At 37.8% G+C, this 16,179-nt stretch overlaps 1 protein-coding gene across 4 annotated transcripts in view; it reads left to right on the top strand.

Annotated features, from left to right (window-relative positions):
- fibcd1a (fibrinogen C domain containing 1a) overlaps window positions 1-16,179 on the top strand; it is a 158,687-nt gene that overhangs the window by 35,778 nt on the left and 106,730 nt on the right. Inside the window, exons 1-2 of one of the 4 annotated variants that reach the window (XM_079897230.1) lie at window positions 8,176-8,517; window positions 8,727-8,809. The exons of 1 other annotated variant lie outside the window; for it this stretch is intronic. In XM_079897230.1, coding sequence (XP_079753356.1) covers window positions 8,738-8,809 — 72 coding nt within the window. In that variant the 5' untranslated portion in view covers window positions 8,176-8,517; window positions 8,727-8,737. Of the gene's footprint in view, window positions 1-8,159; window positions 8,810-16,179 lie in introns of those variants that run through there. 2 more of the 4 variants (XM_079897231.1, XM_079897232.1) reach the window with 2 other exon arrangements.

The following is a 16,179-nucleotide window of genomic DNA, read 5'->3' as shown; positions in this document are numbered from 1 at the left end:
ATCTCCTCTTTTTTGCACTCTGGAAATATCTGCAACAGCCTCCCTTCTGACGCAATATTACCGCTTTCATTTGCATATTTGTCTTCGCTCATTTGCAATTTGCACTTTTATTTACACAGTAGGCCTACATTTTTTTTTTGAAGAGGAAGTCTGGAGACTGGTACATTTCTCTGTGTCAGAAGCACATCATTTTTCAAAATTAAATGTTGAATGGTTCATTAATAGGTCATGATTTAGCTCTGATAACTGCTGCAGGAAGCACTCTAAAAGATCTATTGTACTCATTGCTTGAGCGTCCTCTGAATAATCTGGTGGCTCTGCTCTAAAACCCACCCATGTCGATCCTGTAATTTTTGCTTTATTATGTCCTCTCTACCTGTATACCTCTCTCCAGCGCTCCTTGAGCCTTTCTCGTTCCCTGGCAGATAAAGGTAGGGACATGACAGATGGGCATTTTCACAATTTGGCTGTTTTCTGAACCTCCTACCTGAAGCAGAAACGCAGAACCATTATGATATTCCCAGGTGGCGGCACAAAAAGCTGGCGGTGCAGGACTGTCTGTTGCTTTGGTCACTCTACCGTCGCCTAATGCTGTAAATAAGTGAACGTTTTAGGTCCTCTTTACTCAGAATAAAACACACTTTTGACACTAATGACAAAACATATGATTTGGCAAGCTACAGCTTAACAATCTTTCTTCCATTCCTTCCATTTCCTAAACAGCCACTCATGTATTTACACCTGGCATTAACATCGGTCAATTAGTGGACAGCGCCAAATACAGATGTCTTGGAAACGCATCTGATCACTGAAACAGCATTTGGAGGTTGTCATGGACATATCGCATATCTAATGTTAATGTGCCTCAGACAGCATTGAAGGACCCCCAAGTCATGCAACATTTAATAATTGTGCCAGGTTCTGCTGTAATACAAAACCACTCATATATATAAATATATATATATATTACAACAAAACAATTAATATCAATATGCAGTGACAATATGCAGTGACAGCAATTTAAAACAATTCTGACTTTTTTCTCGCAATTGCGACTATCTTTTTTATTCTCAGAATTGGGAGATATGAAATTATTATCCATTAAACGCATACCTCAGGTCTTTAGTGACACGTGACTTCATTCACACCCTCCTCCTCATTAATTTTTTAATGTTAGACATCAACCTTCTTAGAATTCCTCAATCAATTCAGAAACAATATAACAAGAATTTTTTATATATAAAATAATGCCTGTTTTCACATTCATTTTTGGTAAACATTTTATAGGGTTGCTAACGATGAGGTGTAATAGTGTAAGTATATTTTCTTCTGCACAATTATAATTTAATCTTTGGTGGCTGAATAAGTGCAATTCACCTTTATTCCACAAGGTGGCAATGTCTGATACACAATGGTTAAGTGACATTTCACTCATAGTTACTGCAGGCAGAAAACAAAAGAATAGGAAGCATCAACAGCAAAACCTGAAATGGCTCAGTGATTTACTGCAGAGCAAGTACTGAATGCAATCAAATATTAGTGTCAATTGATGGTGGGTCTGGTGAAGAAGCTGTCAGCGATCAAAATATTTTTGAATGATTTTGAAGATGTTGAAAATGTTTGAGATTGCGAATGTGAGCCAGATGCTGAATGTACTGGGAAATGAGCTCTGACGAGGTCAGTGAGGATAGTATAAAACATCTGCTCAAACTGAACCCTTCCAAGATCCAAAAGGTTATTCTTATGTAATTGTTACTTTAATATCAGGAGAGTTTTAAATGATCATGACAGGTAGAGATCCATCTGTGTTCGATATAGATCTGGGTTGCGCTAAAGTCCCGAATATGTAATAATGATTGGCGAAACATTCATGCATTTAATATACAGTATATATACTGTATATACTACATCTACACATCATCCTGGCCACCCCTGAGGTACTGTGCTATATTACAGAGCCAAAGGCAACAGATACGTTCATTCAATAGCAAATTGCAACAGCAGTAATTTGTTGTGTGTCCTAAAGCACATTTACTTTGAATCAAGTTTCAAGAAGGATATTAGAGATCCCTTGTTTCACCTTGACCTCAATGGCTTATCCATTTCACAATATAACATGTGAAGATAAATCCGCGTTAAGGCTGATGACATGATAGGCCATTATTATCGTCCACTCTAAGGTTATAATTTACAACCGAAATCATGTTTACTGCTATTCAGAGTAAAATAACCTTGCAGTAAATGTTGTGTATTGCAAGGTTAAAGATGTGGATCTAAGCAAAATGGCAAATAATTGGCAATCACGCTGTCAACATCTGACGTCTAGGCCGCGGTGGAGCGACTCACTGAATCTGTAATATAAGGCTTAAAAGGAGTGAAACCTGTGATGTAGATAGATAGATAGATGGAGGTGAAAGAGGAGGAGAAAAAGACTCTGATGACAGCAGCAAGTAGTTGACTGATGAATGTGAGGTAAATGTACAGGTAGACAAACAACTTATTGACAAAGTGGTTGGTCTATTTATTGACTGCTTGATTGATAGATAGATTGTGGTTTTTTGAGCTAGTTTTCCTGAGTTTCCCATTATTGCTTTGCCAGCTCTGAGTTTTACCCACACCCCTTGAGGACTTTTGATAAATTAAGACTATAATTTGGTTATTTCTGGAGTAGAAGCTCATTTTTCGTCTGCCTTCAGCTCTGAAAAAATGAATTTGGCCTTAAGTAAGTTTGCTCTTTTGATTAATTTTAATCATGTTTTTCATTTTACTAAAAAATAATGAGCGGTTTTGATATGTATTCTTTGTGTTTTGAACAAAACTATGTCAATTAATTAAAGCCAATCAGGAAAAAATGGAGTTGCTCCAGCTGAGGTCCTACCTCTTGGGTCTGAATATTTCATATGCTCAGGAAAGTAATGGATGCTTATGAGGGCTGTAAATAGTTATCTGTGTTTATGGTTCTATCCCTTTAAGGCAAATCCATTCAAGGTTTAAAGTTTCTTTATGGAACCGTAGAAGCTAATAAAGAACCTTTATATTTATCATGCACCAATGCCGCAATTTTCTCGGTGTCATAATCATTTGTTAACAAACTAGTATTCATTACTTCAATGAGCATGACATAAATGATTACATTATACAAATCACAGTTAGCTAAAAATGTACTAATTTAAACACTGTACATTTCTGAAATACATAACTTAGACAGTTACCTCTGATAATCACTCTAAATTGTAATGTGGACTCATGCATTTTCTGTTAAGCTGCTTTGAAACGATGTGTATTGTGAAAAGTACTATACAAATAAATGTGAATTGAATTGAATTTAAGAGTGCAAGAACAAAACAAAAAAATCAGCTTTTTTTGAGTTGTCAGTGAGATGCATCTTGTTATCGCCTATTTTACCAAGCCGCTGTTGGTGTCCTCACTATTTTGAGTATCTTATTCAGAGTCTCTTTATTTGGCAGAAGGCTGCTTTTTGACAGAGGGCAATTCTCTGTGGCTTGTGTTTTCAGCTCTGCAAACTCGCTGGTTTGACAACCTCACACATGAAGGAGTCAGATTGAGCTGGTTACGGTTTCTTTTTTCTCCTCTGCATACTATGGGGAACAAAGCATGAAACGATGTTCATTATGCTATATTTTCTACAGGAACGTTGACAGTTGTCAATCTGCCACTTTAAATGCTGGATAGATTCTGATTGGCTGTCAATATTTTTATGCTCATCAACTGGAAAAAAGTGATTCTGAAGTGATTCCAATGATTATCGTTTCTCTGTACCATTATCGTTGAAGTTGTGGTGTGGACTTTGCTATTCTTTTATATTCAGAATGATTTTTTCTAACCATGTCTTTATCGTTATAATTATAATCCTTGGTGCGAACGGGCCTTAACTCCTCCCGTTGAGGGTGAATGATTATAATACAGGCAACATAAACATTTCTGGACCATGTCACTATTATTATAGTTAGAGGATAGTTTATAGGATGTTTTAGCTGTTTACAATTCTGTTTGACTGAAAATTCAATAGTTCAAATAGCTGAAAACTGTTTTTGGAAAGCTCATGGGTGCATACTTACTGTAGCTGCAGTGCAAAGGAAGGACAAACTGAGTTTTCTGCACACCTCCTGGCATAGTTTTCACAGCACAAATGGCAGCTTGTTTACCAGCTGACAGAATAGTTGCTCTCAGTTTTTAAACTACCTGAAGTGAATTTCTCAAGCAAACCTGCCTGTTAAGGACATCCAAACAAGTTGCATTTTGGAGGCTTGTCTGTTAACTCCGTACTGGTAACATTGTCATACTGACTCACACCATTCTTAATACCCTTACAAAGCACTGTGGTACTGTGGTAGGAGAGAATTGCAAAAATATTGTTTAAAGTCGGCATCAAACAGATGTTACGATAGTATTTTTTCCCCCTATTGTGACATATAGATCTATACAGGTGGAGCTGGAGAAGGTGGAGGGTTTCTGAAGTGCGCTGCAGACTGCTAACAGCAAACAATGGCAAGTATTTAAATGATGACGTGCAAGCTCATTGGCTGCTGATGCCACAGCAACCAATCAGCTGCGCTATTTAGGTAATGATGTGATTGCTAACAAATTGAGTTAAAGGTTCTGACTGTACTTGACTGTCTAAATAATAAAAATACCATAATATGTTTGCAGATATTTAGGAAACATTCTAAGATTACATAGTCGTTTCTCTGAAAAACTAAAAATATTTTACATTGAAATGTGCGTTCTGTGCTGGAATGTCTGTTTTTGTTTTGGTTCTGTGTGATTCCGCTCACTGCCAAGGCACCGTAATAGTATTCTGACACCCCGGGTTGCCAGTTGGCGGAAAACACAGCGTATTGCATCCATGGAAGCCAGCAAACAAACTGGGTCAAAGATTGCAGATTCTACTCGACCTAAAAAGCCTCAGTATCCATCTAAAAATCTCTATGAACAGGAGCATATTAAAACGCGGATAAAGCAACTCGTCAACTGCGCTCGGTCCTCGTGTTGCGTGTCCTCAATCTGGAAACCCGCATGAGCGTCAAGTCTGAGGAGGAATGGGCGGGGGAAACAACTCTTTCCAATATTTTGAATTTGGATTGCAGTACCTATTTCAACCACCAGCTGTCAATATTACATACTGCACCTTTAAGGACCTGCCTGCGCCATCTAGAGTTTCATGACAGAACTTTGTATTAAACCAGAGTGAAACGGCTTCTCGAGCTAGAATTTTTTTTAGGGCGGGACTAGATTTTGTCCATGGGTAATTAATTGGATTATTGGATTGTGATTTGCTAGAGTGGTGGAGGAATGACTTAAATTTGTAGGCCAACCCGGAAGTTCACTCATGGTTCCCTCGACAAAAACCCAATAGGATTTTTCCATAGGCTTTTGGATTATCGCAAAAAAAAAAAAAAAAAAAAAAAAGCACTGTGATCAACTAAAGTTTATGATGCTTACACATTTTGTCCACCAAGATAATTTTCATAAATTAACACAACTTTACGAATTTTGAAGCCTAAATACAATCGGCAGAAGTAAAAAGCTATAAATGAACTACACCACAGTATCACGATTTCAACGTCACCACCACTAAGCTTCCAACAACTCTTTCAGTTTTTATCTAAAAAACATTTTCACTGCAATTTTGGAGTAATTTGTAAGAGGGCAATTAAAAGCACAATGAGCATTGCTAAAAGCATTGCTCTTACCTGTTCGACTGATGATGTTTAATGTCCCTGACACCCTCTGTAGTCCCATTTAGCCACTTGTTAGCAACCGCATTTTTCAAGACACGTAACATAAATCATGAGTGGGGTAATACTGGTGTCTTTTATGTCGTAAAATAAAACGTAAAATTATCTTGAGCTTGTGCTCACCAATGATCTTATTTCAGCTATTTAACCAAAAACCCATTGACTTTGGGACAATTGAACCGGAAGTGCTTAAATGCTTAAATGCATCAGCACTCTATTGCTGTGATCGCATGTGAGTGACAGGTTGTCCCGCCCTCACGCCAGTAAACAAGTCGCTGCAAGAGGGAGGGGAAGTTATTTTGATTAAAGATTACAAGGGCACATGAAAAAAAAAAAAAAAATGTGCATGGATAAATCTTTTATAATAAATACTGCAATATTCCCTTAAAATAAGAATTGTCAATTTTTGTTTCATGGTGACTAAAGATTGTGATAACTGTATAAAAACAGTGTGGATGTGCAGTTGCACTGACTTTAAACAAACTCTTTTTTTAAACAGAGATGCTGCTTTTTTGATAAACAACAGCAGAACACAATGACCTCAAAATAACCCTCAGATTGTTTTTGTTTTTTTGGATGATACAGTCACATCTGTACTCTACATCTGTAAATCTCAATGACATGAAATGGTGTGTAGCTGTAAAATACATGGGTCAGACAAGTACATGTGAGCATTCTGTTCCAGAACAGTGAACACTTTATTAATCAGAGACTGTATCCTAGAGGTTTTATCCATAGCTACAGTATAAGAAAAAAGGCAACTGCAAATATGCTGTTATATTTTTAAGCAGCTGAATGATGTCACACGTTGTGTGTACACAATTGATAAAGTCGAAAAAAATTGCAATTGCATTTGCATTTTAAGTTTGACCACGATACGCTTTCCATAGTCGTCTTTAGTGGGATAGATTTCGCAGTCGCGCTAGTTTGTGTGTACTTCTCTCTGGTCTTATCTCTTTCTGGTAAGATGATCATCCAGGGTCTATTTTGATCAAACCTGTATAATTTCAGGTGCACTTTGCTTTTCTTCATGTCAAGTTAATGTTATGGCAATATCTGATAATGTTACATTTTGTGTGCATGAAATAAATGTTTTAGTTTTTTGGCTTTTAGTATGAATACGTTAGACTTTCTGTTATCTATAAGCTAGTGTGCTCCAAAACAATGACAAAATTCAATGACAAGTAAGACATGCTGCTGCTGCACATATAACACACATGAAATAACCCCCGTAGCAGATCTAAACAGGTGGAGCTGGGGAAGGTGGAGGGTTTCTGAAGTGTGCTGCAGACTGCTAACAACAAACAATGCTAAGTATTTGAATGATGACCTGCAAGCTCATTGGCTGCTGATGCCACAGCAACCAATCAGCTGCGCTATGTAGGTAACTATGCGATCGCTAACAAATTGAGTTAAAGGTGCTGACTGACTGTTAAATTTTCTGTCAAAGTCCCCATGAATTTTTTTTCTTTTTAGTTTTTTGGCTTTTAGTATGAATATGTTAGACTTTCTGTTATCTATAAGCTAGTGTGCTCCAAAACAATGATAAAATTCACATTCAGAAGATATAAGATGTCAAAACTTAGTCTCACACTTCCGCCAACATGGATCGATGATTTTGATGACATCATTCTACACTTCAGCTTCTCATCAGATTTCCTGTCCAATCACATGCTTTGTAGAATCTGAAGCGTGACATCCCGCTCCCAAATAGACTGCGGCTAAAATCTCTTGTTCACACAATTACTATTTTCTATTCTTTAATGGTGAATGGCATATAATGCACTATATAGTGGGTAAGAAATGATTCAGACAGTGTAAATAAGCTTTCCATTAGAGCGAATGAAGTCTGGTTTCACATTAGTGTCACTCAAACTGTCTGCTCGCACACCGTCTGCTCCGGACGCTCGACGGCACATATTAGAAAACATATCGGACCCATTTTAATTCTGCACAGAATGCATTTTAAAGTGATATGGAGGAGATTAGGTGGAGAAATGGCTTGAGATTAGGAGGAAACTGCGGCATTACCGAGCTCAACGGCTCTGGCCACGCTGTGATATATAAACTAAACACTATTGGCTATTTTTTTATAAAGGGAGGAGCTGTTCCATATGTCCCGCCTGTCCTCTTGTTTCAGTGGAAATTGTCAACACACTGAATAATGCTTTGCGTTATATAATTAATAATTGTGTTTATTGTAATTTAATATGTAAATTGAGTTTGTAGCAACCATTAGCTATAAATTCATAAAACGTAGGCTATACGTACAATGAACATTACTCATTTACAGTACAGCTCTTAACTGGATTTTTTTTTTTAATTGACTTGTCTCGTGCGTGAGACCGGTTTAATGAACCGGTTCAAATGATTCATCGAAAAGATCCGACTCAGAAGAACGATTCGTTCACGGATCGGACATCACTAGCAGACGCGTTGTAAGCACAAGAAAGGGGGGGCTGATCTCAGGAGCGTGTTATCACACCACAGGAATGAAGCAGACCAAACGGATGCTTAACATACAGTTATTTTGCATAACTTTGTTTTATTATCTAAACCCGCGTTTTTTTGTTTCTCACTGACTGGGTAGGGAAAGTTTCATATCTGAGGAGGAATACCTGCCAACTAACGGAACGCATCATCCGCAAACCGTCACACCTTCGCCTCAGTATTTGAGAGCGTTGAGGAGATCGGATCTGCTTTCGGACTGCATTTTCTGGTTTTGTTTCTTTTTGGGGTGAGGGTCAAGTCCCTTGAAGTACGTATATTTTTCTTTTACAAAATGAGTGTGGATCTCTAGTTATGTGCCCCGGTTCTCAGTAGGTTTGTGCGGATCGTTTTGTGAAGTAGTTTTAGTTCCCATAGACTATTGTGCTGTTTCATTTTTCTCTTTCTTGGATGCTGGAATTTAAGACTGACAGTCCCGTTCTCTCCTCATGCCTATGAAAACAACTCTCGGATGGTAAGGATTCCAGAGAATGGTAAATGATCGATGGAAAATCATGAACAGTGTTTCAGAACTCGAGGATGGTCAGCAGCATAAATCGCAGGTATGTTGCACGCGCATCATGAAAGCTATTAGACCTGTGTCGATGCATTTATGATGCTCAGGCAGGTTAAAAATTATGAATATAATCAAATGCACGTCACATTTCGTTTTTTATAACCAATAAAAAAAAAAACTAAAAAAACAGAGGGATATTATTCGGAGCTGAATATTTTGAAACGCATGCCGCTGTTAACAAATCCCAAATACATGGACATTGTAGAATAAACTATTTGTTTAAATAAATATCATTTGAGAAATTTCAATAGGCTATTTGTCATCTTGACTATTTTGTCTTCTAAGTAATTGTTTTGGATCAGACAGTGTTGCCTTGAAAGAGATTTAAAAATAATAACTTTAAATAATACATGAATATATATTATTGAAGGATTTTTTTGTGTGTGCACCTTATTTATAATTGCCTTACTGTGTGTGTGTGTGTGTGTGTGTATATATATATATATATATATATATATATATATATATATATAATTTTGCCCAAAATGTAAAGTACTAATATATATATATATATATATATATATATATATATATATATATATATATATTAGATATTTATATCTAGAGAACCAAGTGGTCTGTACTAGTGCTGACAAACAGTATGCAGTACAATTTTGTGACAACAAATACAATTTACAAAAGTAGATGAATTCAAAGGAGTACTTGCTTCACACAGTATTTACTAAGAATCACTAAAAGCAGAAAATCAATTGACAAGGCTGTTGGTAAATTTTGTAACCAATATGCAACCGCTTCTGTTAATCGCCAGTGGATGCTGATAATACCAAAATATTGACAGATTAATGGGCTTAATATAAGTTTATTGGCAGTAAAGAATAAGCCCCTTTATCTCTCAAGCATTTAGAGTGATATAGTCAGTGTGTCAGATGATACCTCTCTCCATGCCCTCTGTACACGAGGGAATACATTTGTTTCTATTATGCAGCTCACACAGAACTCCGGGATTAAGCTCAGCCCCTCCATGAATGAGCGACTGCATGTCTGCCAGAACATTTCACTCATGACTGGTGGAAGTTCATGCATTCACTGCAGAGAGAGAGCACATCACAGATCGGCATGCAGAAGGGTGTTGCATCTTTGATTTCTTTATCTCTCTCTGTCCTTTTCAAAGCTCTCGCTGTTGCCTGCATTTCACAGCAACTGTAATCTGCTGTGAGCATTTAGGGGGAAATGTGCATAACACGCTGTTTATAGCAATCCTGATTATAGAGGTTTAAGGGTGGGATCACGGTTGTAACAGCTGTTTATTACTGCTATCATCCTCACGTGGCATCCTCTAACCTTCTCTCAGCGGGGGGGTGAAGTGTGCATAATACAATGCCCTTTCAGGAATATGTCAAGCCCTGCTTTTGAAGCATCAACATCAACACGAGCCGCTTGTTTTAATGGCAGTTCTTCATTTGCCTGTCTTGTGAAACTGAGTCATTTTTATCACGCTGCACAACCAAAAGTGTCGTGCCAGTTTATCAAACTGCCTGGGCTTGTTTGCTGTAGTGCTGTGTAAGTTATTTTAGGGGTTGTTAATTAATCAACGTGAATTCATCTGCCATCCATTTCTGACTGATGTTTATTAATAAAATATTTGTTTGGGAGCGGGAGTGAGAGGGGAGGGGTGGGATCTCATGGGACGGATAAAACGGTTCACCTGCTGTGCTGGAGCGTTCAGAATTTGATGGACACGATTTGTAATTTCTCATGCTGCTCTTTGTGCCTTGATTTTTTTCCCCCAGTTGAGTATAGTAGGTGAAACCCCTGGCCCGTTGTGCAGCTGTAAAAGCGAGTTAAAAATAGGCTTAAGGGTCTTGTTAGACAGGCGTACAGGTAAAAGAAGGATTTGCACGTTTTGCTTTTCCTTTAGCAATGTGATGTATGCTGTGTGTGTTAGGTAAAGGCTACACAAGTCACAGTAACATTATTGTATGTTCAGATGGACTCATTAGCTCCTTGTTCCTCAAATGCTGGGGATTTCTTCACTGTCGGCCCTCTCGTGCTTTAAAGTCCACCCCTGCTGACACACACGATCACACATGCTGGAAAAAAACAGCTGCAGTGAACTCCTTTCCTGTTGTTATTTACTGGCCTTCATGTCTTTCCAAACCAAAATGATTTTCTTTCTTATTTAGGAGTTGAAATTGCTATTTTTCATGTAATGAAAGTAAATGGTCAAAAGGGCCATAAAAATATCCCACACAAATTGTGCACTATAATAAAAAGGGCCATTCACACTAAGGCCGATAACTATAATGATAACCATAATTTTAATAAGAAGGTGCACTCTTAAAAGTAAAGGTTCTTTATTGTCATCTATGGTTCCTTAAGGAACCTTTAACATCCATGGAGCCTTACCATTGTACAAAGTGTTTTTTATAGGGGAAAAGGGTTCTTCAGATTATTAAAAGGCTCTTTGTTATGGTTATATTAAGAACTGTTCACTGAAAGGTTCTTTAGGGAAGCAAAAATGGTTCTTCTATGGTATCGCTAAAAAAATATAACGATAACAACACAGAGGAACGATATCATGGGAATCACTTTCAGAATGATTTTTTCAGCTGATGAAGATTAAAACATTGACAGCCAATCAGAATCCTCACATATTCACATTACACAAATGAGGTTTGAAATGGATTAGAGATAATTTATCCTATGTCTTCAGATGACTTATAGTGCACAGTTTGATGGACCACTGTTTTTCATAAAGATTTTATGAATTTTTATGTTTCCATCTTGTCATTTTTGGAGCTTGACAGCCCCTGTTCACCATTCACTGTCTTTGAATGAGAAAGAATACTGTGAACATCCTGCCAAACTTGTCCTTTCCTTCTCGTTCTGGTTTGGAACGTCATGGAGACGAGTAAAGAATGACAGAATTTCCGTTCTTGAGTGAACTGTCTGTTTCTTTAAGCTGCTACTGTATTTTTAACCCTGGAAACTGCAGGCTAAAACATCTGTGAATTGTTCTTCAGACCAGGTAATTGATTTGCTTGTCAGCCTTTTGACTTAAAGGCCATTTAACTGTAAGAGGCTGGAGGGATTGACGATTTCAAAGACTGTAAGAAAAATTTGCCATCCTGTACAGCTGAAAAAATGAGCCGTGGCCATCATACAGTAACTTGAAGACTTCATCTCAGCACAGGATGATAGCAGCCACCTAAAGTTAAATAGAGTTTTATCAATTCATTTCCCTCTCAAATGTGTCAAGCAGCTTAAGTTGTAGTAGCTATTAGGATTTGCAAATTGAACAGACTTGCTGACAGCCTGGGTAGCTTTTCATCAGGATGAAGTGTAGATGTGGAGGAAACCCAAATACTTTATCTCTTGAGTTAATCTTTAGAGAATCTGAGAAGTCATGCCCAGCAGTTGTCTGCTTTCTGTCCTGCAATCTCCCATCGTGCACACAGCAATTCTACACGGCCAAACAAAGACAATGTGAGAGATGTTTACCAATTGTGTGCTGGACACAATGGGGATGGGAAGTCCAAACATGTGGGCTGAAATTCATTTCTTCGGGATGCTTGTCAAACACGGCGCTGCCAATTAAACATTCTTCCAAAAACCTGGAAGCCTTCTGTTCTGTAATGAAAGCTGTAACCGCTTGACTGAACATAGCCATTATGTGTCTACAGGATAAAACACTGGATACCTAGTGTGTCCCCTAGCTTAATAAGTATGCCCCAGTACAGCTGCGACAACTCTAAAGGCTTGCCACACTAAGATAGATAACTATGATGATAACTATATTAGTGTCTACTCTACACCAACACATGACAACATTCTGTTTATTAGCATGCGCTGCTGATATTGTCATCTGCCGCTTTAAAGCAGGATGGATTCTGATTGGCTGTCAAGGTTTTTATCATTCATCAGCTGGAAAAAAAAAAAGTTGTGAAAGTGATTCCATTGATATTGTTTCTCTGTGCCATTACCGTTATAGTTGTGGTCTGGACTCTGCTATTCTTTTAAATGTAGAAAGATTTTTAAAACTATATCTTTATCGTTATGGTTGTCCTTGGTGTGAACAGACCTTTAAAACTATGTCCACATTAATTTAAAAAAGTTTCACTTTCCAAAAGTTTCTCATCCGCAATGAAATGTCAGAAAATACTTAAATCCAGGACCGTAACCCCCATAGGCAGTTAGGGGACAAGTCCTCCCCAATAATTGGATATCGCTAAATTGGCCAATATATTTGCCCCAAGTGCGACCAGTGGGACCTGGAGGCATTAGTGAAAGGTGAGATATTTTGCTAAATAAAATTATCCTGCCAGAAGAATTGCATGATGACTTGAATATGTCTTGTTCTATCTGTATCATCTCAGTGAGCTTTTATGAGGGTTTACGCATGCACTATAAATTGAATTTAGCATTTTCCGACGTTTCAGTGTAGATGAGAAACTTTTGGAAAATGCTTGAAAACACTATTGTGGATGGAGAGCGTTTGTGAAATGAAAATTCAAATCTATCTAAACTCAGATTTTCATATCTGTCCGGGTTATTGTAGACGTGTTTGTCAATTGCACAATGATGGCCAATCAGATCAAAGAAGGCGGGGCTTAATGTTCACTGAAGATGAGTGTGAGTTTCAACGCTTTTAGTTTTTACAGTGAAAGAGTGCGTGTGTGGTAAGATATAAGCTAAACATTTCATATTTGACAACCGTTTTATTTGACCCAGAGTAACATAAAGTGATGCAAACTGCTCAACTTTTTTAATGTAGGCTAATGTCGCCATTTAAATGATGTCATTCATAACTGAATGTGACATATTTTTGACATATTAGACATACTAACAAGAGTGAATATGTGCATATTTTTGCACATATTTTTTGCACCCCCCCCCCACACACACACACACAAAAAAGGGTCCCCCCAATGTTCAAGACATGGAAACGGCCTTGCTTAAATCATGTTACTCTACATGTGTAAAACGTAGTAAAAGCTCACTGAGATGATACTGAGAGAACAGACGTAATGAAGCTCTCACAATATTCTTTTGGCGCAATCATTTTATTAGCAAAATATCCCGCCTCTAACTGGTATGTCCAGGTCGCACTCAATCACCATTCCATGTATTCCTAAAATTCAGTTGCTCTCATGTTTTCACGCAGGATAGCAAAAGGAAGTACATTTTCTGTCTTCTTTGTAGGAATGTAATGTGAGGATTGTACAAAGCAACATTCATAACATAATCTTTGGCAACATTTTCGAATGCCTCTGTCCACACTACACCACTAAAACAGCATTTTTTTAATTATCCACTTTGGATAGCGTCTTCAAAAAGCTCAGTGTTCGCAGGACTTAAATGCAGTCTTAGTGTGGTTGAAAGGCCAAAACGTAGAGAAAAAAATGCTTTTTCAAATGTATCCGTATTAATGTAGACATATAGCTTAAAACGCTTCCCATTTCCCATGTGCGTTTTCAGCTCGTATTAAGGACAAAACCCTGCTTAAAGCTGTTTATCTTCCCTCACAATAACATATGGCTTTTTATGTTTGATCCAGGAAAAAAAAAAAGGGTTTAAATCAATCAACTGTGGCTTGAATTCAAAAAATGCCCTTTTAATATCCATCCACTTTCCATCTTTTTGGTGTTTCAGTGTTTATCATGGCCTGAAATGCTATCAGAATTTCAACCCTATCCTTTCAGCCGTACCTCATTCCTCGTCAAGCCTTCCTGTATGCATAATAAAGTCTTCTGGCCTTGGTTGTAGCACATTGACAGTGGATGGATGTGAAAGCTATAAAGTCCCAACAGATATATGGCTTTCCCTTCTCTGCTGTTATCTGTGCTGGATATCCATCACAGGATCGTGGGGCTATTTGGGCGCGTATGAATTCTGATATATGGAGTCCCACAGGCGAGGGGCTCGCTCTAAGAGTAGTTGTATAATTATAGGCCATCAATGGCTCTCCTAGATGGCGTCTGTATATCAAACTGTCATAGATCGTTTTTTCAGTGTGATGGAGCGAATGTTATCTGGTTTAACCTCTGACATATTTCGGATGATCCCCGATGTGTCTCTTCCCTCTCACCATCAACAATAAGGAATGATTTTTAAGACCAGGTATAAAAGTAAACAATCTCATTTGCTCTGGGTCAGATCTGTTGACATTTTGCAAAAGCCATCTTTATTTAATTCAGGACTGTAGACACACCTTTTGGTATTTATCTTGCGTTTGACATTTCTTCTCCGCTTTTGAGATTGCCTAAAAAGACTTACATCCATCTTTAGTCACCCTGAATAACACAAAAGCCACTGTATTGAATTCATTAAACAGTTGCACCGCTTTTTCAGACTTTGTATTTCAGGGTAAAAACATGCTGAACATCTTGTTCACTTTCCCAATTGGAAATTGCTGCATGCAAATTGTGTTGGGCACAAATTTTGCGGGCATTCTTTAATGACTTTGAGAGAATCTTTTGGATGGATTAGTGTAAGCAGGCACGTGCAAGGGAGAGCAGAAAAAGATTTTATAACAAATATAATTCTGCAGCACAATATAACTGATGCTGCTTGACCAGTTGTGTTCAAGAGTCAGCAGTTTTTACAGCTTTTATTTTTCGGGGATTGTGCTATTTTTATTGACAGAGGCGGTAGAGAGGCGACAGGGAATTTGTGGGAAGAAAAGGGAAACAGGAACAGAAGGCAGACCTGGATCTCCCACAAGGACCATAGCTCAACTTGTCTGGAGCATGTGTGCCATCGCATTTATACATGTCAAAAGTTTGGAAGCATTATTTTATATATATAATTGTAACTAACAAGAAAATACTATGGTAAACCAAGGTACCATAGAATACTATAGTAAATGAGTTTGGGCTGGGTGGTATGACGATATATATCGAATTGCGAATTTGGGATGTGATCGATGTAAACAAGTGTTAAGCACAATAAGCAGTGAAAAAGATCTCAATGCGGTGCACACGCTGACTGACACACAGCTGAAGCGCGTGCACAGAAAGCCACGTCTCTCAGTATACAATGTTTGAATGAATGAATGAATGAATACAGTTCTCTTTCAAGTCTTATTGCGCTTGAATGGTCGAATACACAAGCAATTATGTCAAAACGGCAATCGTGTGAAATATTCATGTAAATGCAGTCAGTTATGTCTCAAGTGAAAGTAAACAGTTGGGTGTAAACCGGATGCGTATCAGTATAATGGATCCGAGCATTTGGTCTTAAAGTGACAGCAGCCTATACTAATATATATCTGCTTGCTCTGTGTCATTAATGTGAATCAAACAAAAGAGAAAATAAGCTCTTGACTGAATGACTTTTTTTAGCTTTAATAAGAACAAACTTCTATTTAATTCATACAGTGAAGTCTATGCAGTA

Source organism: Squalius cephalus (assembly GCF_949319135.1).
Source record: "Squalius cephalus genome assembly, chromosome: 16".
NCBI lineage: Eukaryota > Metazoa > Chordata > Actinopteri > Cypriniformes > Leuciscidae > Squalius > Squalius cephalus.
The sequence above is the reverse complement of the archived record's forward strand: the minus strand, read 5'-3'. Positions and strand labels throughout refer to the sequence as shown.